The 25,051-nt window shown below is 50.5% G+C and overlaps 12 protein-coding genes across 12 annotated transcripts; 7 read left to right on the top strand and 5 right to left on the bottom strand.

Annotated features, from left to right (window-relative positions):
• The first annotated feature begins 836 nt into the window (after positions 1–836).
• On the top strand, positions 837–1,777 carry M438DRAFT_370159 (uncharacterized protein). Its single transcript, XM_029908158.1, has 2 exons — positions 837–1,099; positions 1,193–1,777. The coding sequence occupies exons 1-2, from the start codon at positions 857–859 to the stop codon at positions 1,673–1,675; spliced, it is 726 nt and encodes a 241-aa protein (XP_029754702.1). The 5' UTR covers positions 837–856; the 3' UTR covers positions 1,676–1,777.
• Positions 1,778–1,930: 153 nt separating this feature from the next.
• M438DRAFT_350387 (uncharacterized protein) lies at positions 1,931–2,939 on the bottom strand. Its single transcript, XM_029906617.1, has 2 exons — positions 2,618–2,939; positions 1,931–2,552 (listed from the first exon to the last, which is right to left on the bottom strand). The coding sequence occupies exons 1-2, from the start codon at positions 2,858–2,860 to the stop codon at positions 2,169–2,171; spliced, it is 627 nt and encodes a 208-aa protein (XP_029754701.1). The 5' UTR covers positions 2,861–2,939; the 3' UTR covers positions 1,931–2,168.
• Positions 2,940–3,456: 517 nt separating this feature from the next.
• M438DRAFT_340591 (uncharacterized protein) lies at positions 3,457–5,404 on the bottom strand (the record flags this gene model as incomplete). The annotated part of the gene is made up of 4 exons (XM_029904338.1): positions 3,457–3,908; positions 3,963–4,147; positions 4,203–4,457; positions 4,509–5,404. The coding sequence occupies 4 exons, from the start codon at positions 5,402–5,404 to the stop codon at positions 3,457–3,459; spliced, it is 1,788 nt and encodes a 595-aa protein (XP_029754700.1).
• A 650-nt stretch (positions 5,405–6,054) lies between these two features.
• On the top strand, positions 6,055–6,522 carry M438DRAFT_285583 (uncharacterized protein; the record flags this gene model as incomplete). Its single annotated transcript, XM_029901541.1, has 2 exons — positions 6,055–6,279; positions 6,358–6,522. 2 exons carry the CDS (start codon positions 6,055–6,057, stop codon positions 6,520–6,522), a joined length of 390 nt encoding a protein of 129 aa, XP_029754699.1.
• A 186-nt stretch (positions 6,523–6,708) lies between these two features.
• Positions 6,709–10,101, bottom strand: M438DRAFT_285563 (uncharacterized protein; the record flags this gene model as incomplete). The annotated part of the gene is made up of 2 exons (XM_029901539.1): positions 6,709–10,012; positions 10,070–10,101. 2 exons carry the CDS (start codon positions 10,099–10,101, stop codon positions 6,709–6,711), a joined length of 3,336 nt encoding a protein of 1,111 aa, XP_029754698.1.
• Positions 10,102–10,757: 656 nt separating this feature from the next.
• Positions 10,758–11,845, top strand: M438DRAFT_172530 (uncharacterized protein). Its single transcript, XM_029899135.1, has 2 exons — positions 10,758–10,931; positions 10,985–11,845. Exons 1-2 carry the CDS (start codon positions 10,903–10,905, stop codon positions 11,550–11,552), a joined length of 597 nt encoding a protein of 198 aa, XP_029754697.1. The 5' UTR covers positions 10,758–10,902; the 3' UTR covers positions 11,553–11,845.
• Positions 11,846–12,137: 292 nt separating this feature from the next.
• M438DRAFT_340587 (uncharacterized protein) lies at positions 12,138–14,531 on the top strand (the record flags this gene model as incomplete). Its single annotated transcript, XM_029904337.1, has 3 exons — positions 12,138–12,508; positions 13,689–14,446; positions 14,506–14,531. 3 exons carry the CDS (start codon positions 12,138–12,140, stop codon positions 14,529–14,531), a joined length of 1,155 nt encoding a protein of 384 aa, XP_029754696.1.
• Positions 14,532–14,822: 291 nt separating this feature from the next.
• M438DRAFT_285546 (short-chain specific acyl-CoA dehydrogenase mitochondrial precursor) lies at positions 14,823–16,258 on the top strand (the record flags this gene model as incomplete). Its single annotated transcript, XM_029901535.1, has 3 exons — positions 14,823–15,711; positions 15,763–16,059; positions 16,116–16,258. 3 exons carry the CDS (start codon positions 14,823–14,825, stop codon positions 16,256–16,258), a joined length of 1,329 nt encoding a protein of 442 aa, XP_029754695.1.
• Positions 16,252–17,226, bottom strand: M438DRAFT_329755 (uncharacterized protein). Its single transcript, XM_029903262.1, has 2 exons — positions 16,965–17,226; positions 16,252–16,909 (listed from the first exon to the last, which is right to left on the bottom strand). The coding sequence occupies exons 1-2, from the start codon at positions 17,133–17,135 to the stop codon at positions 16,409–16,411; spliced, it is 672 nt and encodes a 223-aa protein (XP_029754694.1). The 5' UTR covers positions 17,136–17,226; the 3' UTR covers positions 16,252–16,408.
• A 1,879-nt stretch (positions 17,227–19,105) lies between these two features.
• On the top strand, positions 19,106–20,428 carry M438DRAFT_378842 (uncharacterized protein; the record flags this gene model as incomplete). Its single annotated transcript, XM_029908853.1, has 1 exon — positions 19,106–20,428. The coding sequence occupies one exon, from the start codon at positions 19,106–19,108 to the stop codon at positions 20,426–20,428; it is 1,323 nt and encodes a 440-aa protein (XP_029754693.1).
• Positions 20,429–21,229: 801 nt separating this feature from the next.
• M438DRAFT_340583 (succinyl-CoA ligase subunit alpha) lies at positions 21,230–23,397 on the bottom strand (the record flags this gene model as incomplete). The annotated part of the gene is made up of 3 exons (XM_029904336.1): positions 21,230–22,505; positions 22,555–22,937; positions 22,987–23,397. 3 exons carry the CDS (start codon positions 23,395–23,397, stop codon positions 21,230–21,232), a joined length of 2,070 nt encoding a protein of 689 aa, XP_029754692.1.
• Positions 23,398–23,893: 496 nt separating this feature from the next.
• Positions 23,894–24,929, top strand: M438DRAFT_172355 (uncharacterized protein). The gene is made up of 2 exons (XM_029899134.1): positions 23,894–24,499; positions 24,578–24,929. The coding sequence occupies exons 1-2, from the start codon at positions 23,992–23,994 to the stop codon at positions 24,811–24,813; spliced, it is 744 nt and encodes a 247-aa protein (XP_029754691.1). The 5' UTR covers positions 23,894–23,991; the 3' UTR covers positions 24,814–24,929.
• Positions 24,930–25,051: the final 122 nt, after the last annotated feature.

The raw sequence follows: 25,051 nt of genomic DNA, 5'->3' as shown, positions 1-25,051 counted from the left end.
CCATGAGTGACTGGCTCATGGAGGCCTATGCTTCCCTGGAAGGCCTTACTTTCCGGCGATACGTGCGTTCTCCGCCAGGATAATCGGACTGAAGGCGACCTTCTAGTCTTCATCGCACTTTACATTACGAACGGCCTCTCTTGACAACAGCGTGCATGCCGAAAGATAATATCTACAATGCCCTCTCTACACACTCGCGGAACCCGAATCACAAGAGCACAACTTTCAGCCCTCAAGCTTCGTACTCAACTGTGCTTGACTGAGCTATGCAACTTGTCCGCGTTGCAGTGTCTAGTCTGACATCCAGATTTGCTGAACATACCTGCCAGATTAGGAAGAGCAATTCTTGACTACTGTACTGAGACTCTCGCCTTGTGTCGACTCCGAGACACGTCTGTCACAATGACAAAGCTTCGAGATACAACATTGCATCCTTTGGAAGCGTTTTCCTCAACGATCCTCTCAAGACACATCCATCACTTACAGACACACGATACATCGTTCCAATATATGTCTCGTGCGTCCACTTTGTAGGCACGATTTACCGAAGATGTTTCGAGGGAACAAACGTCTTCGATGTCGTTGATGCATGTCTTACATCCCTTTCATCCGAGTCTCATGTCCCAGCTATTTCTGAACAATCATGTATTATGAGACCAAAATTTCTTCGACTGAACAGAAAGCATATATCCCTTGACATGATCAACTCCAAGTCCGTCTCTCGGGAGCTTTCCATTATAACACATCGCAGCCATCTCTCCAATTCCTGTTCACCCACGCAAGAGCTTCCCAGATCTGAGCAGCTATAAGAAGTTCAAATTCACTCGGCGGGAGGAAACACGCAGACTTGATCATCATGCCTCCGAAATTAAGCCTGTACTCCCACTCGCCAATGCCGACACTTCCATCTTCACCCGAGGAAGGAGAAGAGGAGAACGCCATCTTTGGTCCCTCAGAACAAGAAAACAACAACGACATAACTCCCGCCCTCGAAAACGAAGACATTGAAGACAACAACGATGAGAGCGATGAAGACAACAACGAGAACAACGAGACCATCACCAACCTCGAAGCATCCTTCCAAACCCGCATAACCATCGTAAGCCCCCTCCTTTCCCCCCTCTCCTCGCTCATCAGCAACTCTGCATACCCAACCCTCCTCCATTCCTACTCTAACACACCCTTTCAACAGCTCACCCAAACACTAAACCGCCTAACCGCCCGCACCCTAGCGATCCGCTACCAACGCCTCCACTACGAAACCAACCTCACTGCTTCCCTCTCAAATCAAGATACCCAGGGTGAAAACACTCTACAAACACAACTAGCTGTTTTGCGATTGAGAGAAAAGATCGTAGAACGAGAAATCGGGGAAGTAAGAGCACAGATGCAGGCTTTGCGGGCAGAAATCGACGCCGCTGTGCAATCGAGTGATGACGATAACGATAACGACAATGATGATGGCGATGAGATTATGGAAGAGGATGAAGAGATGCAAGAATGTAATCACGAACACAACATGGATGATGGGGATGGAGCTACGACGGAAGAAATAGTGGAAGTCGATGAAGATTGGTTGTTATTGGACAATGTGAATGATAATGATGACATGGAGGACGATGTTATGGAAAAGAGCGAGACGGAAGAGTACGACATGATGGAAGATGAGAACTGAAAAGGTCCAGAAAAGGGACAGACTCGAGAGATATACGATTTGCGAGAGGCCTTTAGATTGTTTTTGCATCTCTACAGGTCAATCTATCCGTACCATCAAGGCTCCATCTATCGCGGATTTACAAAGTCACTTGTCGCTTTCGATCGTACGTCTCCGTATCGCCTCCTTCTCATCGGTGTCACAGGAAAAGATGTTGTGTGCAAAAAGATAAATATATTTGATGTCTTGAGGGGCTAGAGGTTGCCTCGTAGATATGTTTTGTTGCAAGCCTGATCCAGCAGGTAGACGATCTTTTTCGTCCCCTCATGCTTCTTCATCCAGTCGTGTTTCTCATAGTCAAGCTTCTGCATCTCGAGGATCCCGTTAGCTGCTTCTCCAGCATCGATGCGAGTAAGCTTCATCCTCAGAATTCAATCTTGAGTCTCTTCAGTCTCTTCGCTCAAGCTTTTCGTCGTGTTGTTGGTGTCGTGTCGTTGTCCAATTCCTTCTTCACTCAATCCTGAGTAGTTCCGGAACCACTCTCATTCTCTTCGTCAATCTCATCATGGCCTGCCAACTCGAGCAGATCCTTGATCTTGACCCACTCCTCACCCTCAACTCCGTCTTCGCCCTTCCACTCAAGCATCTCCTTCTTGATCTCCTCAGTGATGTAACCGCCCTCGAGAACCTTGCTGGCAAAAGCCTTCTTGCCGATCAACCCAGCCTCCTGTCTTCCAACTCCAGCTTGAGTGTTTGCCACACATCTGAGCAGCAACTCATCCAGCGCATATGCCAATTCATCACTCATGTCGAAGTTCTGCAAGATGTGGTCGAAGGCTTGGAAGTAGCCGCGGGATTCGAAGGTGCGGGCTTCGATGTCGATGAGAGTTTTCTTGTGCTGTGAAGGCATGATGGTCAGTCTTGAGGATCTTCGGGATAGCAAACCAGCGTGGGAGTGAGTACCTCTTCCGCTTTGATCTTGTGACGGCGCTCCTTGACGATCTTGACGAGGTTCTTCTTGATGGCCTTCTTCAGAGCGCGAGGGATCTTGTAAGGCAGCGACTTCGGGCGACGTGAGGTAGTGGCAGTGGCCTTCTTCCTTGGTGCTGATGTTGCGTTGTCAAGTGCTGACAAGAATGCGGCAGGTTTTGAGGTCGGCTTCTTGGAGGGATAATGTCTGAAAAGTCTACGGTTGCTGATGGCCATGATTGCGGGTTGATGTTGGATACAAGGTTAAAGCCGATGGATGGCTGTATGGTAAGATAGATGTGAAGGTGATCAATTGAGTTGAGCAACGTCGTTGAAGGTGAGAGATCTTGGAAGATCGGCGGTGATTGCTGTCTACGAAACTGAAAGATGTAAAGAAGGAAGGAGTGATCGTGTGCTGGAGAGGGGATGTAGCAAATCGGCTAATGAACGACGACCAATAGAGGACAGTGAATAGTCGACAACAGTATAGTAATGCTATTGTAGTCTTTGCCCTTGATTGACTTCGAGTCTCAAGTGAATAGGATGTGAGCATTATTTGTCAACAATTGATCCATGATGAGAGCTTACAATAGGCTAACCAATTCACAGAGCGAAGGACCAATGGAAGGCAGAAACATTATTTCAAAGCTGTTCAAAGCAGCCGAAGAACGCGAATGCTGATATTTTGTTAGGATGGTCCATGCTGTTCATATCCACCTTCTTCTGTCCTCGAATTATACACAAAAAGAATCTTATCTACTCACACATCGAAAAAAACAAAATGAAACTTTTTGATCATAGCTCGTTAAATGCTTGTTTTGCGCCAACACTGCTCATGCAACGCTAGGGGCGACACTTGCAGTGCGACTCCTGACCTGCTTTTTTCTGGTATACTCGCTCCACTTGTGTGCGTCCCCGAGCAGAGATAAACCGTGCCCGGTATCACGGCAGTGACGCTCAAGCCGTTGTGCACGGGAGTCGCGGTATTCACAGCCTGGATGCGGGCAAGGGATGGCGGTCTTGTCGTCTTCGTGAACAGTCTTGCGGTGTTTCGACAGATTTGAGCTGTCTGAGTAGCTGTCACCGCACCAACGGCACGAGAAAGGCTTCTCGTTGGTGTGGGTGCGCTTGTGTGTTGATAGCGCTGTCTTGACTCCAAAGACTTTGCCGCAGCCAGGGAAGTCGCACTTGAACTTCTTCTCCCGTGAGTGTGTCGTTAGGTGGTTGTTCAGTTGCTGCTGAGTGACGCAACGGTGGCCGCAAATGTTGCAGGCAAATGGCTTGACTGGGTATAATGAGTACTTCATCGATCGACGTCTCGTGGATGGTTTGTACTTACAGCGAGTGTGGTTTTGCATGTGTCGGTCGAGATGATTCTTGGTACCAAATGGTGCATCCTTTTCACAGCCTTCCCAGCGACAAACAAATGTGCGGTTAGGCGTTTTCGAAGGCACCAAAGTGCAAGTATGATCTTTGACGTGGTTGTGCAAATCCTCGATGGTAGCAAAGACACGATTACAAGGACTAGAATAAGGTCAATCAGCAGCTGCTCAAGAGCTGACATGTGCAGAAAACTCACCCAGTGACTTCATCATTCCACCTGCACATGGCAATATCATCCAAATCTCTCGAAGCCTTTTCTTGGCGGACCTTTGTCTGGACGGCAGGCGAAGCGCTTGCGGTGATGGGTTGACTTGCCGAAGGGAATTGTGATGATGAGAAGCTTTGTGACAGGTCTTGTTGCCAGTAATCATTTGGTGTGTAGTATGGTGCGTTGAAGTCCTGATAGGAGGTGGATTCGTCTAGTCGCATGCGCTTTCGTGGTGGATAGGCACTGTAATCGGTTAGTAAGACGAGCTCACGTGTAGTACAGAGTGTTGCATACCTTGAGGTAGGGAAGTTGTATCCCACAGGAGGAAGCAATGAAGCAGCCTCTATCAGGGAGAGGAAATTGTCTGGTGTGGGGATCGAGTCTGTCGTTGGGGTGCTTATGGTGCTTGTCGACATTGTATCTTGGCTGGTAGCAGCGGTAGAGGAGGTCTTGTAGCCATACGGTTGTGTGCATGCAACAGCAGGACCAGGGTGACAGATGGTCGTAGGGATGTGTTGATCGTGGCATTGCGGTTGAGGACACTCTGTGCCAGGAGGATGAGGACGAGGACAGACATCCGAGAGACAGCAGTAGAGATGGTCTTCGTTACAAGTCGGGTCAGAGCAAGAGACTGTAGCGGCGGCACAAGCAGGGGTGCATTCTCGAGCGTGTTCTTGATCGCATCCGGGTTCGTGGCAGTTTAGGTCGGTGCATAGCCAGTCGGCGGCATTGCAGTTCGTCTCGCCGCAGTCAAAGGCTTCAGGACAATTGAAGGCATCCTGGGCGCAGTGGAGGTCGGCATAGTGCGGTAGAGAATAGTCGTAGCAAATAGTGGCTTCGTCGCAATCGGGCTTGTCGCATGGCGCCGACAGAAAACATCCTCCTCCGTGTTCGGGCCCGGCCATGGAAACTGTCGAAGGTGCATACGCAAGACCCTTTGACGTCGCGGATCCCTCAGCCGACGCCGACGACAGCAACGATGGTCCGGGCGGGTGCTGTCTCGCCATGTGGTCGACGGCGTGGTGGTGAAAAGGTGTCGCGCTGACGTTTTCGGCTCCTCTGTGTGGTTGGCGAAAAGTCGTGGGGCTGTCCCGCGCCTCGTTCCTGCCTGCATCCACGCCAAACAATGTCGACAACGACGGATACATACCGCTGAATGAATCGGTCCAAGCGTAGGGGAGGTGCGACATGACGACTGATGTGATTTACCAAGTCAATTGGCCAGTAGCCGCTCAGGAGTCGATTTGCACGAGTCCAGTTGATCAGGACGACCTTGATGGTTACTTGGCGTTGATGACTACTCAATATCAAGGTGTTTCCTGCCTCCTCTACTCCCAATCCCATATTTGTGACATCTTCACCACGATTTTCGAAGGGATGACTTCTCGACTGGACATGGAAGTAACGAGTCTTACAAACTCACGGCATCCCTGAATTCTATATAGCCTTGTCCGTTGAGAAAAAGTGGTCGAAATTGCTCTCTCGCTGAACGTGGTCAGCAATCCAAGAACATCGTACATTTCCGTGGCTACACAACAACCCTTCGAGTCCACTGAGATACTTCTTTCTCAACTTCATGACCTTTGCGCATATACTCCGTCGTCTTGTACCTACTTGTACCGAAATCTCAAAAGATTAATCTGTTCAAAATCCTTCCTGTCTCTGCAAACCCCCACACCATCTGCGCCACAAACTTCGCGTCCGCCGAGACCCTCCCAAGCCCATCTCTCGGCGAGCCACCCTGTCCGCGCCAACTCACTCACCCATGGCCCTCTCACCTCTCCACCCTCCCTAAACCTCTCCCTCCTACGCACCTCTCCCCTTCCTAACATCTACCATCATGGGCAACTGCTTCGGCAAGCCCAAATCCGACAACTTCTCCGGCAGCGGCCAAACCCTCGCGAACGCCAACTCGACTCCCGCGCCCAAACCCGTCATCGCTGCGCCAAACAAACCAGTATCCGCTTCGTATGCGCCTACACCCGCACAAGGTCGCGTAGTCGGCGGTTCCTCGCCTGCACCGAGTAGTAATGATCCTCGCGTTGCCGCCGCCATGGCTGCAGAGGTATGCCTGCCAAACCCACCTCGATATCCGCATGTCTAGAGGAACACAAATGCTAATGCGATCCTGGTGATGAAACAGGAACGTCTCAGATCCTCCCAAAGCAAAAGCCAAAAAGGCAAATTGGGCAAACAACTAGATGCTCAAAAGTCACAGTCGCATAATAAAGTCTTGGATGAGACGAGTAGAGAGACGAGGTTGGCCAGAGATGCGGATGCGAATGTGGAGGTCAGGACGTGGAATTGATGTGACACGGCAAAGAAAGAGACTGGAACGTTTGAGAGAGGGATACATGAAGTGATGATTGGGACAAGGCGTTGATTACACGGCGCATAACTGGATACCCCTCTTCTCTTTGAGCTTCGCGCTTGAGAGGTTTCGATTTTACAATTCTGCTTTGCGCATTACGGCAATTCTACTTCTACAACACCTTCACTGCGCCTTTCTAGTCCACCTCCTCCGTGAAAGCAATGGCTGTGATCCTCCATCCGAAACTCCTTTAGCGCCATTGTCCTTCCAATTCTCCCACACTTTGATAACGTACACTGTGCTGCCTAGCACGATGGCTACAGAACGATAACCGAGTTGACATGCTGGGCCTGCTCTGGTGGCGTAGAGTTGGTTTTCTCCTGACATGTCGATGGCTACAGTGTGGAGTTCACCAGATGCTGAGTAGAGATATGCTTCCCATTGCTCATTTTCGTCTCCCGAGGATGTGCTGGCTCCTGTGCCTCTTCGTCGTCGGCGTAGTATATTACCGTTGTCTTTCGGCAATATGACTGGAGAACTTGGTGGAGTTTGAGGCTTTCTTCGTAGCCCGACTACTGCCTCTGTTGTTGACTCCCAGGATCCGGCGTCCTGAAGCCTATGTTCATTCTTCTCCCAGTGGAACTTGGCCGCGCAGTTACAGACGAGATCTTCTGTGAAGAGGCCGAGAGGTTTGGAGGGTTCGCCTTGAGCTGCGTATGTTCGGACTACACATTCTCTTGTTTCGTTGTCCGTAAATACCAGAGATAGACTGCTTGCTGTCATGCCGCCGCAGCTGAGACATTGGTTTCTGCCGGTATGCAGCACCCGCACGCTGTTGGGCTTGACGTTTGGAATGTTAAAGGAGCCCGATTGGCGGACGGTAGGTGTATGGAGTAGCGTAATGGTGTTGGTTGTGCAAATTAGAGATGCTTCCACTTCATCAATGGTCTGGAGGCATGCATTTGCGCTGGCTGCCTTGTCCGACAGTGGACGAGGATATCCCAATGGCATTTCTCGGAAGCTCCACATGCCTGATGCTTTCTGTAATGCCGAGATATGTCCATCCGGATGTAAGAGGACAATCTTGGGCAAGTGTCGTTGAGCCAAACTGAATGAGGCTGCTAACAACTCTCCCTCTGACACTCGGAAAGTCTGGATTGACTTGTTGTGGGTGTGATATTCTGTTAACTTTCCGTCTGCGGACACGACCGCAAATGAGACTCCTTGTCCGTTCGGTGTTGATGGAGAAGGCACGAACTCGAAGAGGAGGGGAAGCTTCTCCTCGCTGTCCATATTGAAGTCATGAGTGAACTCGCCTCTTGACAGATTGCCGAGTAGCACCTTGCCGTTGTCATCCAAGATAGCCATCCAGTCGCCCTTGTCACTGATACTACAAGCATGGATGGGCCATTTGATCTGTGCGCATGATGCTGGTGATGGATGTATCGTCATATAAGAGTTGCTGACCGGCTTGAAGAGGAGTATCGAGATGGTGCGGTCTAGACTGATGGATAGCATGTGTCCCTGTCTGCAGCCTGTGATCTTGACAACATCAAGCATGTGACCTGTCTCAATCGCGTGTACTGTCAGAGGGAGATTATCGCCTCCATTCTCGTACTCTGCATCTTCAGCTCGATCATCCCACAAAAGGAAATTCATGAGGACCGTAACAAAAGCCACGACGAACACAACTGTGATAGCTGTAGGGTAGAAGTGTTGGATGGCGACCCCGCGAAGGGAGTTTAGCCATGTTTCCTTGCGAAGAAGTATACCACTTCGGTCTGCGCCTCCTAGTGTGATGATCAAGGGATCGTAGATCTTTGCAACAAATCCTTGAGCTCCAGGTTTGACAACTTTCATAAAGTGTACAGCATTCTCATAATCTTGTGTACGAAGCCACGTCGCAGGATGAGGGCTTTGATCCGTTGGTGGAGGTACCGTTCCATCAAAGGCCGTCATGGGTAAAGCCTGCTTCTCAAAGAGGCCCGGGAAAACACCCGATGCAGAAGTACGCGGACCATGAGCAGTAAGATGCCAGTTCAAAGCCATGACAAAGCTAATGGTAACCGCTGAGCCGGCCATGCGCGTCGAAAACGGAACTTTTCCGTGAATCAGAGCATCTACCCACGTATGTTTCTCGGCTCGATGATGGCCGTGGTGATGGCTATGAGCACGGTGGTGTTTCGGCCTTGACTTCTGCTTTGGTTGGGAGCTGCTGCTCCTGGTGATCGAGTCCTGCAGCTCCAATCTTCTTATATCCACACTGAGCACGGCGAGGAAGAATGTGAGAAGGAAAAAGTAGTCGAAGAGGAGCGCAACAGCAGCAAAGGCACAAAATGCTGCCACGCCTGGCGATACAACCAGCGATAGTAACCAGAGGATAAGCAGATTTTGCGCAGCTGATGCCAGAGATGAGTGCCCAATATCAGCCATGCCGTTCGCTATGCGTTGTGTATTCATCATCTCTGGAGGGTAGGCCACAACAGCATTGATCAGTCTAAATATGTTCTCAAGCCCGATGACAAGAACCACGAACGGGTAGGCTTCTTGTGGTATCTGAGCGAGATTGATCTGCAGCAACCCACATATGGTGAAGCTTGCAAGAATAGAGGTTGTCATCTGAGTGATGGCGGTAACCACCAGACCAAAACGACTGTGGAAGGCCTTGAGCCTTCTCAAACTCAGACCGACGTAGATGAATATAATGCCATATGCCATTGCCAGAAGAGAGTTCTGGCGGAAGCTCAGTGGCTGTATGCGGTACTCGAACAATTGACTATGTTCAGGTGTGCCATTTCGCTGGTACTGTATGGGTAGACCTGAAGACTGACTAGCAACGATTTGGATGTTCCGCTGCCAGATCTCTCCTTTTGGGTCGTTGTTGCGGTTGAAGAGGGAAATAATCAAAGCATCAGCTGCTTCGAGTTGTGAACCAGAAAAGGCCTTGCCAGCAAAGACTGATAAAGGACGAAGAGTAAAGTTCAGGAAAGAAGGCTGGCAGGTGTTTTCATTGACTGTCTGCAAGATGTCCGGATCTGCTTCTAATCTGGCCAGAGAATTATTCCAGTATGTAAGGGGTGAATGATAGCCCCAGTTTGGGTGCGCAAAGTTATGAGCGTCAGAGGCAAAGGCCTCGGTGGCTGCATCACCAAGGATGGCATTTTGTAGCACAAAAACGTCCCGAAGTAGGTCCTTCTCAAGTGCTTTCATATAGCTTCCATGAATCCATACTTGTCGCATCTCGAGATCATGAGGTTTATTTGCATCGCCAGGAAATGCCCTGGTCGAGGCCCAAACATGATGAGGAAGTCCACTGAGTCCAGCAGCAGGAAAATCGGATAAGAACACAGTCGGGTAGATCAAAGAAACACCGACCGATACTGAAACAAGCATACAAAGTAGCCAGTAGCGAGCGGTAATGAGTCCATGTCGATAGAAAGCTCTTCGGATTGGGTGATCAGGTCGTAGACGGGGAGGATCGCTCGTCCTTTGTACGCAATGGAATCAACACAAGATATTGAGAATATTTTGTCACGAAACCTACCCTCTGATTGGAGAAAGCAGATACCACAGCATATTATCGATCTTCAGGGTCTACCGGGTCGGAGAGTTTCGAGACAAGCCGTTTCTGTACCATTCAAGGATATGTGGCAGCGCTTCGATGTGGCATCTTGGTGTTATCAATCGCTGCTTCTGAAACACTTCCAAGGCAGCGTTCAATTGAGCGACGACGACATAATCGTACGGGACGGTTGGTTATGCAGCTAGGCGTTCGGTAGAGAGGGGGATGAAGTTTTGATTGGACACGCGGAAAGTGCTGTGGAAGCCTTGGCTTGGAATGCACGTACCATGTGCTTGACCTCCTACCTTGACTTTCGATCTTGCAATGTCCTTATGGCTCGTCGACAGTCTGTCTGATTCAGAAAACGTCTTGAAGCCAGCTTGTATATCTATCGAAACACGACCATTGCCTCGTAGAACCACCGCTCTCTGTGAATGCGTACGATCATCATGTGACTAACGTCATTAGTGCCGACGTGTCTCCAAACAGCTAACAGAAGGCCAGAGGCCTTTGTGCTGACACATCTGTAACGAGAGCAAGCAAAAGGGTGTCTCTTAGCAGATAGGTGATAGCCGTTCATAAGGCTCTTGTCTAATTTTGCCTACGATCTCACAAGCCTTGGCAGAGATGATGTTCTGTCTCGATGACTCTCTCTGGCGAAGTCCTAAAGCGGAAAGAGTTCTTGCGCTGCGATATTCGCTTTTTAGTTGCAGCCGGCCTATGGGAGTGACTGTTTTGCTAGGTCGGACTCAAATACCAGCTGTCCCTAATGCCAGCGAGTCGTGAGAGCAGCGACACCACAACCAATTCTTCTTATGCTAAGTCGTCTTGAACGCGCGCGAAAGTACGTGAAATGTTTCTTTTTGTTGTTCGAATTACTCTCTGACGAGATTGCAGATGGCTTACTCACCAACCGGTGCAACAACTGCGTATCAATCCGCATGCTCAAGAACGATACAATCACTTGTGTACAATCCATGGAAGCAGTCCTACTTCTGACGACGTCGTATCAATTAAACGTACAATCGGTACCGTGAGCACTGGTTCAAAGACAATCAATCGCTTCGAGCCAGCATTGCTTTTCTTCCTTCGCAGACCGGCTGTCCATTTCGAAGCAGGCGCTTTATTAATCGGATGGACTCGCATCCCTGACGGCTCCAGAATGCAAGTCTGGTTCAGAGTCGCAAAGGAAGGCACGCTGTATCCCTTGCCCAGTGGTCCGCCGGACTCGCGTTACTATCCTGGCGAAGTCACTTGCGACGAGTGGCATCCGGTCATCGCCGACATTATCGACCCTGAGAAGTGCATCTACCGCCTCTTGCAGTATGCATACCTGCACTCGTGTATCAAACTTCTGGAAGCTATGGTCCCTTCCACCTTCGATCGAGAACCAAGGACAAGACCCCGACGACGCCACCACAGCGTCTACAAACGACACAGCCATGATCGACCTGACAGATTCTGATGACAAGATTGCCATCAAGCCAGAGCTAGAGCCAGGCCTGTCACAGGTTGCGCCCCAAGAGCAGGATCCGTCTTCGCCAGTCGTCGCCCGTGACCCCGCAATCTCGCCTGTTCACATCAGTGATAATCAACATCTGGCTGCGCAGCTCGAACAAAAGATGCAGGCTTTCCGTAACAAGCTTGAAAGCAAGGATGTCACAGAGCTACAAGAAATATCGGAGAAGCAGCCAGAGCTTCCAAAATGGATCATGAAGCTCGTCGGCGAGGTGCTGCAGAAGAAGATGCTTGAGGATCTGGAGATGGCCGAGAGCTACTTTCATTGAGCCTCCGTTTGAGACTATTGCGCTTTCGAAACATTCATGCATTTTTGCAGCGATATGAAGACAGGGCGCCTCGGCTGGGGTTGAGACACCTGCTGAGCACATATTCGTTGTTCCAGTTCTTGTCTCAGAGCGTGGAAATTACCTCATAACGCGCCCATGTAAGAGTCATTAATCACAATTCCTTATAAAGTACGGTTGACGTCTGCCTTTTCATCTTCTTCTCCCCTCACGTTCACAGAAAAATTCACAAAACATCAAGCACGATGGGTCATCACAACAGCAAATCAACACAAGCACTCTACTCTTCAGATCGGGATGACTCGCCTGAACGTCCCCCGTCATACAAGACCACCTACACCCAAGAAAAACCATCGGACGCATCGACTGAGATAGAGATGCCGAACGACGAGTTCCACAAGCAGCTCGAAGCTCTGGAGCACAAGCATGCCCTCAAGATCAAGAGTACCGACGATGACATTCTCGATCTCGATTTCGTCCGCGCCAAGGTCGCCGCCCTCGAGGCAGCCGTAGAAGAGAGAGACCGTACAATCAAGACACAGACCGGACAACTCAACTCACTCGAAAAGAAGTCTAAGGGCATCGAATCCACCAACACGCTTGCTCCCCGAAGAAGGTACGACGTGATGGACAATGCTATGAGGAAGGTCAAATCTAAATCGGACGCGGAGCTCGAGGCGTTGCTGGCCAGGAAGCCGAAGCTTCCTCACACTCTTTACAGCTCGGTTTACTGTGAGTTGGACAGCAGAAGAAGAGATCGCGAGTATGCGATGGCCGATGACCTGCTCTAGTCCCATGCGATGGGGATAGTGGTCCGAAAAGATGATTTGGGCCGGCAGCAACATTAATGGGGTTCTAGGACTCATGGCAAAGGAAGGCATGTTCCCTTGGTTCTTCTGACAATCCGATCCAGTCGACATGATTAGGTAAACACATTAAATGGGAAATGGATGAAAACTTGCAGACATGTTGAACAACTCGCTGTGAACAACTATAGAATTCCCTTCCAGCTTGTGCAAAAACATGTTCGAAAAGAACGCCGAAGCTGTATTCCTCAAATTACGAATTCATATCAGCTTTGCCACGTGGGGATAGTTTAGAATTTCAGCAAAGCAGATAGTGATCCCTCGTCCAGCTCAAGCACATACTTGTACCATGTGGAAGACGCTCTTAGAGTCTTGCAGCGAAGACACTTTACCAGAAGGCAGAGAAAGCAATTCTCTCATTTGCAACCTCCTCGGTTTTGTAAGATGGCTCATCAGTTGCTTGGTCTCGATGCATCGGATCCGAACAAGCCTCGGAGTAGCTATCGTGGTCGTTAAATTGGGGGGCGGGCGCCTGTTAGAGTTTTCGTGAGAGTTGATACGAAGACGCGCATGTAGATTGAGCGAAGGACGGCTGTGTTCTGTCCGGTCTGAACCTTGACCAACACTGACATTCGAGATAGCAATAGGCTAGCCACCCCTCATCGATATATTGCTCAAATGCGGCCTTTTCGCACGTGGCAGTGACCTACAAACCCCAATGCGTCAATAACCTTTACAAAAGATTTTGGGAAAGCCATTCGTCCCTCCGATTCGTCTCTCTCAGTTCCTGAATTGTCGAGCATACCAAGAATTTTTACTCCTTTCTCAACAACGAATCTCGAACATCGGAAAAATGGGCCATCAGAGCAGCAAGCCACGTCGACAACACAACAGAAAGCTGTCTCGTACACATTCTGACTCGACGGAGCGACCGCCGCCATACACAGAGACCCCCGAAGAACCGTGGACCACAGCTAATCAAACTCCAAGCAAGCCACCTGCAAGAACTCCCAGCCTCACAGTCGAACGAGATGAAGAAATCCTAGAACTACACCAGCGATTGGCGATCCGAGGAAAAGCAGTCGAGAACCTCTGGAAAGGAAACAATAAGCTTCAAGCCGAACTCGAGCGACTGCGAGAATACTCAACGCCAGACTCCGAGAAAACCTACTCCATGCCTCCATGTGACAACTTCATAGATTACCGTGATTTGGCCAATCAACATCGGCAGAAGATTCATCAACTTCATCAGCAATCCCGTATGGAACGAGAAGCCAAAGATGCAATGATATTGGAACTGGAGAAGCAGGTCCGGGATCTGAAGGAATACATCGGCAAGAAGGAGAGCGATCTGATATACTATCAGAGCCGATGCACCAAAGTATGGGAGGAGGCCAAAGTAGCTGACGCCCAACTCGGTCGAATGAGCCAAAAAGTCATGCGTCTCGAAGTCGAAGCACATGCCAGCAAACGTGTCCTCAAGTCCAAGGATGACCATGTCGAATTACTGGAGCGGGGGTTGAAGATGGCCAGGCTTGCCAACACACAGCATACTACCATGAGCAGAGGTGTTCCGGTCCAGGATGGGAGGACCAAGTGGGTGCTGGACAGCCAACAGGATGAGATTTCTGTAACAGTATCGAGGGTACCATCAAAACTCGATTCAGTGGTCGATCACCTCATTGAAAGCATAGCGGAGACCAAGGAGAAGCTTCGTGAGCTCGAGACGGCCAGAAATCGCCACGGTCGTGATCCTACAATGCAAGGACAAAATTTGGGAGATTTGGTCAAACTGATCAACGCCCAGCACCAGAGGGCCGTTATGCCGCCTGAGAGGGCCCGAAAGCATCCATCGTTGCTAATGAATCATCGCAGTGAGATACACTCAGGATGTTGAGTGCAAGATCAGGCAAGAGAACGATACAAAATTACGATGAAGCACACGAGAACAGGATATCAAGTTCAGCAAGTGCAACCGAGTACCTCGGCACCCCGCGAGCAACCCCAGATTACCCTTCACCATCACATGCGATCTCCACGACCTTGATGTACACACTCGAACCCCTGTCAACTTCATCTTCAAACCTTGCATCACCATCTTCAACGCTATCGACGACAGCAATCATGGCGCCAAATACACCAATCCCCTTCTCCGAACCACCCTACCTCTCCGGCCTCCCTTCACCATACTACTCAGCCTCCCACCTCGAATGGCAGAAAAAATGCCGCGCCTTCATAACCGAACACCTCACCCAACACGCCATGGAATGGGAAACCGCCGAGACCGTCCCCGAGCACGTATTCCACGACTTCAGCAAAGCAAACATGCTTCTCCCCTCGCTCCCTGCTCCCCTCCCAGTGGAAAGATTGAAGAGCTTGGGCATACATGATATCCTCGGCCTCCCTGTAGAGGAGTTTGATTACTTCCATAATGCAATTTATACGGATGAGATGTTGAAGTCTGGGTTGGCAGGACCTTCGGGCAGTTTGACGACCGGAATGGCATTTGGTGTGCCCCCGATCTTCAAATTTGGCAGTAAAGAGTTGCAGGATAGGTTTTTGCCTGATCTGTTGACGGGAAAGAAGAGGGCTTGTATCGCGATTACGGAGCCGGATGCTGGAAGTGATGTCGCGAATATCCAAGCTACGGCCGTCAAGAGTAAAGACGGAAAGACGTATACAATCAACGGCACGAAGAAGTGGATTACCAATGGTATATGGAGTGAAGTGAGTTGTATGGCTGTAAGAACCGGAGGGCCTGGACCCGGTGGATTATCTCTGATGGTAGTGCCACTGAAAGGACATGAAGGTGTGAGTATGAGACGTCTCAAAGTCAGTGGACAGATCAGTGCCGGAACCACCTACATCGAACTCGACGATGTAGTCGTGCCAGCAGAAAATCTGATCGGCGAAGAAGGCATGGGTATGAAATACATCATGACAAACTTCAACCACGAACGCCTCACAATCGCCATCGGCTGTGCAAGACAAGCCAGAGTGGCCCTGAGCGCAGGTATGCAACCCTCCAACAAACATCTCGTTCACACCTGCTGATCTTTCCCAGCATTCGAATACTGTCTCAAGCGCGAAGCCTTTGGTAAATCCCTCATGGATCAACCAGTAGTACGCCACCGCCTGGCCAAGTGCGGCGCCCAGCTAGAAGCCCAATGGTCATGGACAGAATCCTTCGTCTACGCCATGATAAAGCTACCCAAAAAGGACGCCGATGTCGAACTAGGCGGTCTGACCGCAGCGGCAAAAGCACAAGCTGGAGTTGTGTTGATGGAATGTGCACAGTGTGCTGTGTTACTTTTTGGAGGCAACGGATTCACGAGGAGTGGAAAGGGTGAAATTGCTGAGAGTAAGTCGTTTCCATGAAGACGAGGATCGATGAATGTGTTTGCTGACTTGGAGTAGAAATGTGGAGGGAAGTTCCTGGAAACAGAATTCCGGGTGGTAGTGAGGATGTGCTGTTTGATCTTTCCATCAGACAATTGGTCAAGAATTATCAGAACAAGACAAAGATGCTCGAGAGACCTCGTGGGTCTTCGAAGTTGTAGAATGGCATGAAATTGGACTGTTGCGTATCTTCAAGTATTGCCTTCCTCCAGAGTGCAACGCCCCAACATGCTGGTACCTGCCAAAATGCACTATGATTTTCAGACCTAAAGTCGTGGCCAGTGAGAGAGAGGGCAGACGTGGTGCTCCTTCTAGCTCGAGCGTCTACTGACACCTCTTGTACGGTGCACCATGCTTGCCCCGGCACTCTGGCCATCCCTGACATGCCCTAAGATCTCCTTCGAAGCCTCAAGTGACGAAGCCGGCGCAAAAGACGAGTTCGGCGACGAACTGTGCACCTTCCCCCCAGCAACCTCTCCATCTCCCTCAGCAGTAACAGCAGTCTTAGCATGAGCAGTGCCAATAACAGCCTCCACGTTGGGAGCACATTGATCACGGGCATACTCCTCATCAGCCAATTCCTCCATCTCACCATCAGCGATATCGGCTAAATCCTCAATCTCCGTTTCCGCCAGGGCAGTTGATAGCTCATCCTCATAACTCGACGATGGTGCGGTGGACGCTTGTGAGGTTTTGAGGGTGTTTAGAAGGTCGCGTAGTTCGGAGAGGACGGAATCTGTGGTGGTGTTTTGGCCAGTGGGATGCAAGGTGCGAGATTCGGACCATATGTGCTCGGCACGGAGGCGTAGGTCCTAGTATCATCTATCAGTATATTTGAATAGAGATGTTACATGGGAATTGTTGGACCTCTTTTTGGCGCCACTGTTTGCTTGCTGAAGCTAGCAGTACGAGGGTTTTGATGCGGTAGTAGCGAGGTAGTTCGGTGTCGGTGAGTAGCTTGTCGCATGCGGTGGGGTCGCCAGCATCTATGGCTGCTTTGGCATCTTCATAGTCTTGCTTGTACTGTGATTCCGTCATGATGTTGATGTTTGATGAACAAAGTCGAGGAATACAGCTGTTGAAAGAATATAGCTATCGATCGTAATTTCAATGCGGCGCGTCAGGATTGATCACACGCGTTTGTTGCCTGAAGCTGTAATTGATTTCACTTCTTGACCAAACGCTATTGTGGTTACATGGTTGCACTTCTTTGTGGAAGTAAGAAACATTGAAACACAGGTGAAGAGATACAGCACGGCACCGATACCTACCTCCCCAGTCATAAGCACACAACCTAAACTTCTGTCAGAATGTAAGACGTTATGTTGTGTGGGCTCTGTATCCGCTGAGAGTGATAGTTTATCGAGCTCCCTTTGTACAGGCGTCAAAACATCAAAATCATTTTGCATATCGACAACAGCTTAATAAAGCCTTGTAAGGAGACTCGAGAGATACGGAATTTCCGCTAGGAGCCGAGTTTATTCGACTACAGATGGATCAACCAACATCAACGGAGCTCCAGGATACTCACTGGCCTTGAACGTTCCCTTTGCGACAGCTCACTCTGCGACAATGATGATCCTGGCGAACACTTCTTCCGAGTTCCCAACATTCAGACGATCATAGCTCCATGGAATTCCAAACCAGCTCCCCACATTGCGATAGGCACTGAAGACGGGTGCTGTGGATGCAGCAGCCGTGTGAAAATACAGTGGGTTTCGATAGCGTCGCTTGTGCAGTCTCTAGACCACAAGCCCAAGTGTAACTTTGGTGCAAGCTTCCGCAGGGTGTTTGCTGCAATGGAAAGCTGCAATAGTACTTCACGACAACACACCTTCAACAGGACGCAAAAAGATCAAACAAAGGTCTGAAACTTGACAGACTCCTGGTGACCGCATGGAAATGCCGATCTTATATTGACCTGGATCAGTTCCTCAAGCGCGTCAAGTTCGAGTCCTGTCGGCTGAAACGCCAAAGCAACCGTGGACAAGCGCTGATGAATCAACCAGAAGTCCGAGCCAAAAAGTCCTGGGCTTGTGGGGCCGCCAAGCTAAAGAGGGGCTGGAAGACAGAAAACGTGCCCGCGCTTTTGACAAGGGGAGCTGAACGCGTCTCTGCCACGGTGCCAGCGTGATGGAGGATGAATAGGAGATGCAAGGCTGCTATGCGAGTACGATTCTTCCGTATAGTAGCTATGTCATATGGAAGGAAATCACAGTGGACAGAATCTCGGTAGAAGCACTCTATCTGCAGACAAGACAGACACACACGAGCAAACCCTCTGACGGTGTTTGCGAGGTCAGGTCGGTGAACACGGCGGCCCGAGAAGATGTGGGCGGGGCAGGATGGTTCGATGAACATCGCAATTACCAATTACGTCTTTTCGTGATTGCTCTGGTGCTTGTTTCGAGGCAGGGCTTTGTGACTCCTTGCTGGTGCTTGCACACTGTTCATGACCCCTTTATCGTGTGTTCAGCATCCTTCTCAAGACAAGTATAGTGCATTGTCTCCTTGATATCTTCCGGCAGCTGGTGTTACCGTGGAGGGAGAACGCCACGAATTGAATTTCGCGCATCTCGCACTCCGCAACGGCGCGGGAACGAAACGAGTCTGGAGCATATCGCCTTGGCTAACGTTAAGTAGCTTGGCCCTTCGTGTGATTGATCCAGGAATAGAGCCCTCTATCCCTCCCACCTTGTTTCTATACGAGAGCGTCACTTCCTCCTCTCTCTCTCGACACTGTACAGACTGGGAAGGCACCGGATTGCGCTGATCTCTCGACATTGACAAGATTGACCCGACACGGCGGAGCACTGCATCTGCATTTACGAGATCAGCGAGCGTCATCCGTAGGCAACCGGCATTCCACCCCTACCAACAACTTCGACGTCGAGATCACCACACTCAGCCGAAACATCTCTCACTCCACGGCACTGGCTGCAGGAACACGATGCATTTCTTGAAAACAACCCTTCCTTCATAGATTCAGCCTACACATTCAACAAAGCATGGCCCTCCACCGTGGCATCCAATCCGCCCTGTTCTTCTACCTATCATGTGCCCCTTGCACCGGCTATTCGTATCGCAAGAAGAGAAGAAAGGAGGCCGACCGTGATCGCGAGGACAAACGTGCCCTTGAGATTGAACAGCCAGGCCTCTACCGCCATCCCAGCCCTTTCGCGACAAACGTTCACTGGCAGACAGAGATAGACCTTGGTCCCAGTCCCGCGCCTGGCAAGCGTCGCAACGGTCAAAAGAAAGGTCGAACGAGAACAAGTGACGAGAACGCTAGCAACGTTGCCAGCAGTGTCAATCTCGGCCTGACGCAAAACGACAGCAATGACAGCACATGGAACTTGCGCAATTGGCAGCGAGATGACGACGAGGATGACAACTATTGGGGAGCCAGTTATCCTTATAAGAGCAGTCGCCGGCCCTCGACCAATGGCGCCAGTACCATCAGTCGACCACTCACTGCCCGTACCGCGACCACGGACCGATCAAATGCAACCAGTTATTACTCCGTCTCAAATCCTCCGATAAACGACCTCCATCCTCCCATTGTCACCCGCATAGACACCCCAGCAGATGCCATGTGGATGCTCCAACCTCCACCTCCTGCTCGACTTGCAAAGAATGGCTCAAAAACAAACCTTGCGCGAAGCGATAGCGGCGCTAGCAGGCCCAGCACAAGACGAGCAACAAACGAGAATCTCTCGCGACAAGTCAGCCAACGCATCGTCGACGAAAAGCTACGGAACGGACAATCCCCATCTATGGATAGCCTCAACCCATCATCATCAACAGACGACTTGAAGCCGTCGCGACGACGCAGGCCGCCGCCGCCCATCAATGTCCAAGAAGACACATCAAATCCCCGCCACCTTATCCCAGTCGGCCCGCCCGTGACAGAGATACGCCAAAACAACTCACCATCAAAATTCCTTCTACCTCCTCAACCACTATCTCCCGTCATGTCACACAATTCCCGCGAGCGTTCACGAAGCAGGAGTCGTAAGCGCAATTCGTCTGCCGAAGACCGTAAACCCTGGCCGGATAACAAACAGCGTCAGGATAGTTCTCTGAATGTCTTGCAAGAACTCGTGCCGGCCAACTCGCTCCTCAATTCTCAGAGACTCAACAAGTCCCCTTCGTTCGAGGCGCGCATTGAGCTCCCCACGGCCGACCAATACGAAGAAATGATGCTGTTGGGTAGCGGCAAGGCCGGCTTCGACTCGTGGTATGAAGGCAAAGATTTTGGCACCTTCCCTCAATGGGCCGCCGAAAGAGTTCGCCGAGATGTGAGTCAACGTTGGAGCGTTGACTTCTAAGCTCACTTCTCATCACTGCCTTTTCCTACATCAACCCGTCATTCGTGTTTATACAACATGTTTACCTCGCAAGCTCGAAGCTCGCCATTCATCCATTCACCACAGCGTTATCAGTGGCATCACTTCTGGATAACCATCACGACCGATTCAGCAGAGCTGAAAGCCACGACCATTTCTTTTTTCTCCTCAAACTTGCATTTTTCACTCGCTGTCTCTTTTCCCCTTTTTCTTGTCTACTCGTCTTTCGGATGCTCGTTAACTCTGCGCGGCGTTTTGGAGAAATCGTTAATGGAAGTTCGATTCTGGACATCCTGATTCCTTTTTGCGGTATCCCTCATGCATTTCTAGCCGGTCATCTCCCTACATTTGGACCACCGAACCTTTCATCTTTGCGTGGAGTTTTTGTTGTTTCTTGTTGATAGCACGTCACCATCCTACATCCGCAAGGAAATTCTTCCAATCGTTTCGATTTCTATTCCTGCTTCACGCTCTCTAGATCTGTGCATTTTTTTCTTGTCCTTGAGAAATAGCAATACACAAGATGATTGTGAGACGATCTGGTTATTGATCACTAGCCTTTATGTGCACATCAGTCTTCCTGATTAGTCAACACTCTTTGTGTGACTCGACCGCTCATTGCCTGATTCTTGACATCTTCAATCGTCCTCTTGACCTAATTGCATTATCAGAAGTGATGTGTCAATGGTCTTTGCCGGACTCACTTCTCGTGTCAGAGCACTGTAGCATCCGTGTTTACCTATGCGAACACACATGCATCTATTCTAAAAGATATACACCTCTCTACTGACCACTCAACTCAACAACCCTCCTCGCCGCCTCTTCAAACCCATCAAACGCCTCTAGTTCCAACCCCGACTCGGCAATTTTCCTCTGCCCCTCTTCCTCATTAGTGCCCCTCAACCTCACAACCACCGGGATACCCCTCATATCCACCTCCTTGAACGCCAATATAACACCATCAGCAATCATGCCACAATCCGTAAGTCCACCGAAGATATTCACAAAAATTACTTTAACCCTCGGATCGGAAAGGATGAGTTCAAAGGACTTTTTTACGGTTTGGGAAGTCGCTTTGCCGCCGGTGTCGAGGAAGTTGGAGCAGGCGCCGTTGTGAGGGGGCAGGGCGAGGGCGTCGATGGTGTTCATGGCTAGACCTGCGCCGTTGACGAGTGTGCCTATGGAGGCGTGTGGGTCATCTGTGTTCAATTTCACAAACACGATTCCTGACTTCTCCGCTTCCACTTCGACTGCGTTTTCCTGGGAAGGGTCGCGGAGGGCGTGGAGCTCAGGGTGGCGGTTGTTGGATTTGAATGCTGCGTCGTCGTAGAAGAGTTGAGGAGAGGAGAGGTGTAAAGTGCCGGAAGAGGAGATGGAGAGATTTACGGCGAGGCTGACAGCTTCTTGGGAGCGGTGGAGGGAGGCGAGGGAGGAAATCAGTTTTGCGGTTTGGGCGTGAGCGGCTGGGGGTGCGGCGTCTAGTCGTAGGTGCTTGATTGCTTCCATTATGGTTGCTTTGTCGGGACCTTCGAGGTAAGAGTATGGGAAACGGCGGAGACGGTGATGGATCTTGCGTGGGTTGGAGGAGGGGGAAGTTATGATGCAGGGTTGGCGGTTTGATCTGTCGACAGATATGCTAAGGTAGACGCTGTCTGTGTCTTGTGGCGTTTCTTCAGAGATGGTGAAGCCTTTCAGAGATTTACTCAGGTGGTCTACTGCCTTTTGTTCTCGAAGATGGAGATCTCTCTGCTGGCCGAGGTTGATCTTCTGAGCTCGCGAGACAACTCTGGGTCGTGCCTGCCTCATCGTATGCATGCCTCTACGCTGGTTGGCAGCAGCTGATTGTTGGATCTTACTTACGTCCTTGCCGGCCTGCTTCAGCAGACTCTTCATGACATTACCGAACTTCTCTGGGTGATCGACCATGGTCACTCCTGCGTTCTGCAGGATCTTGTACTTTTCTTCAGCAGTAGCCTCGCCAACGCCAGCCCAGGCGCCTGCATGGCCCATCACTCGTCCTGGAGGTGCCATTCTTCCTCCTACGAGAGCAGCGATAGGCCTCGAGACGATGTCAGCAAGATTCCGTCTGCACGTTTCATGAAACTCACTTGGGGTTCTTCTCGCGCTGGTGGTAGTCCTTGATCCAATCTGCCGCCTCCTGTTCAGCGCTTCCTCCTACCTCACCAACAAGCACAATTGCTTCCGTATCCGGATCTGTCTCGAATACTCGAAGAGCATCAACGAAGTTTGTGCCTGCTACGACATCACCTCCCATGCCGATACATAGACTTTGGCCGAGTCCAGAACGAGTGATCGAAGCCACAGTCTCGTAACTCAGAGTGCCTGACTTGGCTACGATCCCGATGTGTCCAGGAGAGAATGTCGGTAGTGGTTGGAAGCCTATCCTGCACTTGCCAATTGCTGAGATGATACCTGGAGCATTTGCACCAACCAATCTACTCTTTGACTGAGTCTTCAGGATTGACATGATCTGTTCGAATCAGCATTTGTTTCATCTTCAATTCACTCTGTTTTCATACCCGTAGAATATCATGAAGAGGGATATGTTCAGCCACAGCAACGATTAACGGGATCTCGGCTTCAATCGCCTCCTCAATGGCCTTTCCCGCATGAGGTGCAGCAACATAGATAGCCGTAGCGTCCGGTTTCAACTGCTCTTTTGCTTCTCGAACTGTGGGCAGGACAGGCAAGCCCAGATGTTCTCCAGTACTTCCGGGCTTGACGCCGCCAACGATGTTGGTACCCCATTCCAGAGATTCTTTGGCATTTTGGGTCGCTACTCTTCCGGTGAAACCTTGGTATAGCACTCTGGTGTGTTTCCCGATCTTCAGGTTCTGAACGGTGTCTTCGTAGGATGTCCTTGCTACTGAGGTTGAAAAGGCTCGCGTCCTGAGCCGAGAGAGGCCAGGTATTCCTCGAGGTACAGGCATGGTGAGGGTGTTCGAGAGGTCAAGGTTGAAATAACGAAATAAGGAGTAAATACAAGAGAAGATATATATCCTACGGAGACATCATCCGGTAAGTCAAAGGTGGAGAACGACCGGCATCAGTGAGGTTTTGCCGAAATCGGAGATGTTGTTTTGAGATGATGATGTTGATCGAAACCTTGATGCGATTGTGAGATGCCGATGGTTGATGTGAGAAGTCGGTCTACAGAGACCAAAACATGACCAAGACTCATCATATCATCACATCTCACGAGAGGACTCGCAGCAGAAAAGCACACTCTGTTGTGATGCAGATAGATGTGATGTCAGTGGATGCCGAGATCCCCGCAATCTGTTCCAAACGTGGGGTTCGATTTTGGCTTTGCGATTTCACTTTCTGACTCGAGATCAAGTCGTATACCATTTTCTGTTCACTCGGACTAAAATTCCCCACTTTCTTTCACTATCTCTTCTTCCCTGATTGTTTGCTTTGCTTACTCGCTTGCTGTTGGTCGCTACCCTTCCCACTCGCATCCTCTGGTCGATCTTGATCCTCTCACTTCATACCATTTGACTCCTCGAATCCGCACCTTCACTATGGCTAGCTCTCACACGACCGACAGACTCTCACACAATATGGAGAAGATGTCCTTGAATTCCAAGCGACATGCTGATGCTCCTCGCTACACACCACCACACCGCAAGTCATCCCAAGCGCCCAAGACTTCCGACACTCGCACACCTCCTACTTCAACCATGTCTGTTCCCAACGACAAGACACCCACTGCTGCCCCAGAGCAAGCAGCCGAGTCCGTAGCCGAGCCTAAGACCACAACCAAGAGCATGCCGCCCCACAAGAAGTACCCTGGCACCTCGACCGCGTCGACGAAGGCACCAGTCAAGGAGCCTGAAGTTGCAGAATCGTGGGAGGAAGAGGCTGGTTCAGACAAGGACATCACCACCACTCCCCAACTTTCCGCCAAACCTGAATCCGTCTCTGCCTCCACCACCGACCGCGACTCGTCACCAGCTGCTGCTGCTCCCAAGTCATCCTACATCCCACCCCATCTCAAAAACCGCTCAGCCGCACCCTCCCCACCCTCTCGCTCACTCACACCTCCAACCACCACAACCACCACTCTCCCCTCCCGCCCTATATCTCGCCCCTCCTCCTCCGCCTCAGGCTCTGCCACCTCAACCTCGACCCTCGAACGCCGTCCGGAAAAGACAAACGCAGTAGCTCACCGCCTTATCGCCGGCGCATTGGGTGTCAAGATGCCCAGACGCACCGAGGAACAAAGAGCTTACGACAAAGCCATCAGAGAGCAAGAGAAGAGAAAGAGAGATGTGGAGCGAGAAGCTAGAAAAAAGGCCGAGGAGGACGCAGCCAAGGCTAAAGCTGCTATTTGGGATGATTGAAGAAAAGGGGGATGGGTCTGCGCGAAGGAACAACGTTTGAATGCACGGTTGTGGAGAAAGTCTGGACTCCAGAGAATTTGGAGCTTGGGTTGTGAGAATGGCTGCTATCTTGGATGATGGCGCCACATGTAGCTACAAGGGCTAGGGGTTCGTGGCATGGCCTTTGGCGACAAAAGAGCGTCTTGTCAAGTGACTCTAGAAGAGGTCGCGCAGAGGCAAGAGCATGCTGGGTTATTGG

This window comes from Aureobasidium pullulans (assembly GCF_000721785.1).
Source record: "Aureobasidium pullulans EXF-150 unplaced genomic scaffold scaffold_48, whole genome shotgun sequence".
NCBI lineage: Eukaryota > Fungi > Ascomycota > Dothideomycetes > Dothideales > Saccotheciaceae > Aureobasidium > Aureobasidium pullulans.
Note: the sequence above shows the minus strand (reverse complement) of the source record. Positions and strands in the feature narration are given on the sequence as shown.

Excerpts from the sequence above, each read along its gene's own strand:
- M438DRAFT_370159 (XM_029908158.1), top strand. The coding sequence starts at position 857 with ATGCCTCCGAAATTAAGCCTGTACTCCCACTCGCCAATGCCGACACTT. Across the intron at positions 1,100-1,192 it reads TCCAAACCCGCATAACCATC|CTCACCCAAACACTAAACCG; the intron begins GTAAGCCCCCTC and ends CCCTTTCAACAG.
- M438DRAFT_350387 (XM_029906617.1), bottom strand. The coding sequence starts at position 2,860 with ATGGCCATCAGCAACCGTAGACTTTTCAGACATTATCCCTCCAAGAAG. Across the intron at positions 2,553-2,617 it reads ACAAGATCAAAGCGGAAGAG|CACAAGAAAACTCTCATCGA; the intron begins GTACTCACTCCC and ends ATGCCTTCACAG.
- M438DRAFT_172530 (XM_029899135.1), top strand. The coding sequence starts at position 10,903 with ATGCTAAGTCGTCTTGAACGCGCGCGAAA. Across the intron at positions 10,932-10,984 it reads CGTCTTGAACGCGCGCGAAA|ATGGCTTACTCACCAACCGG; the intron begins GTACGTGAAATG and ends ACGAGATTGCAG.
- M438DRAFT_329755 (XM_029903262.1), bottom strand. The coding sequence starts at position 17,135 with ATGACGGAATCACAGTACAAGCAAGACTATGAAGATGCCAAAGCAGCC. Across the intron at positions 16,910-16,964 it reads AACAGTGGCGCCAAAAAGAG|GACCTACGCCTCCGTGCCGA; the intron begins GTCCAACAATTC and ends AGATGATACTAG.
- M438DRAFT_172355 (XM_029899134.1), top strand. The coding sequence starts at position 23,992 with ATGGCTAGCTCTCACACGACCGACAGACTCTCACACAATATGGAGAAG. Across the intron at positions 24,500-24,577 it reads CGCACCCTCCCCACCCTCTC|GCTCTGCCACCTCAACCTCG; the intron begins GCTCACTCACAC and ends CCTCCGCCTCAG.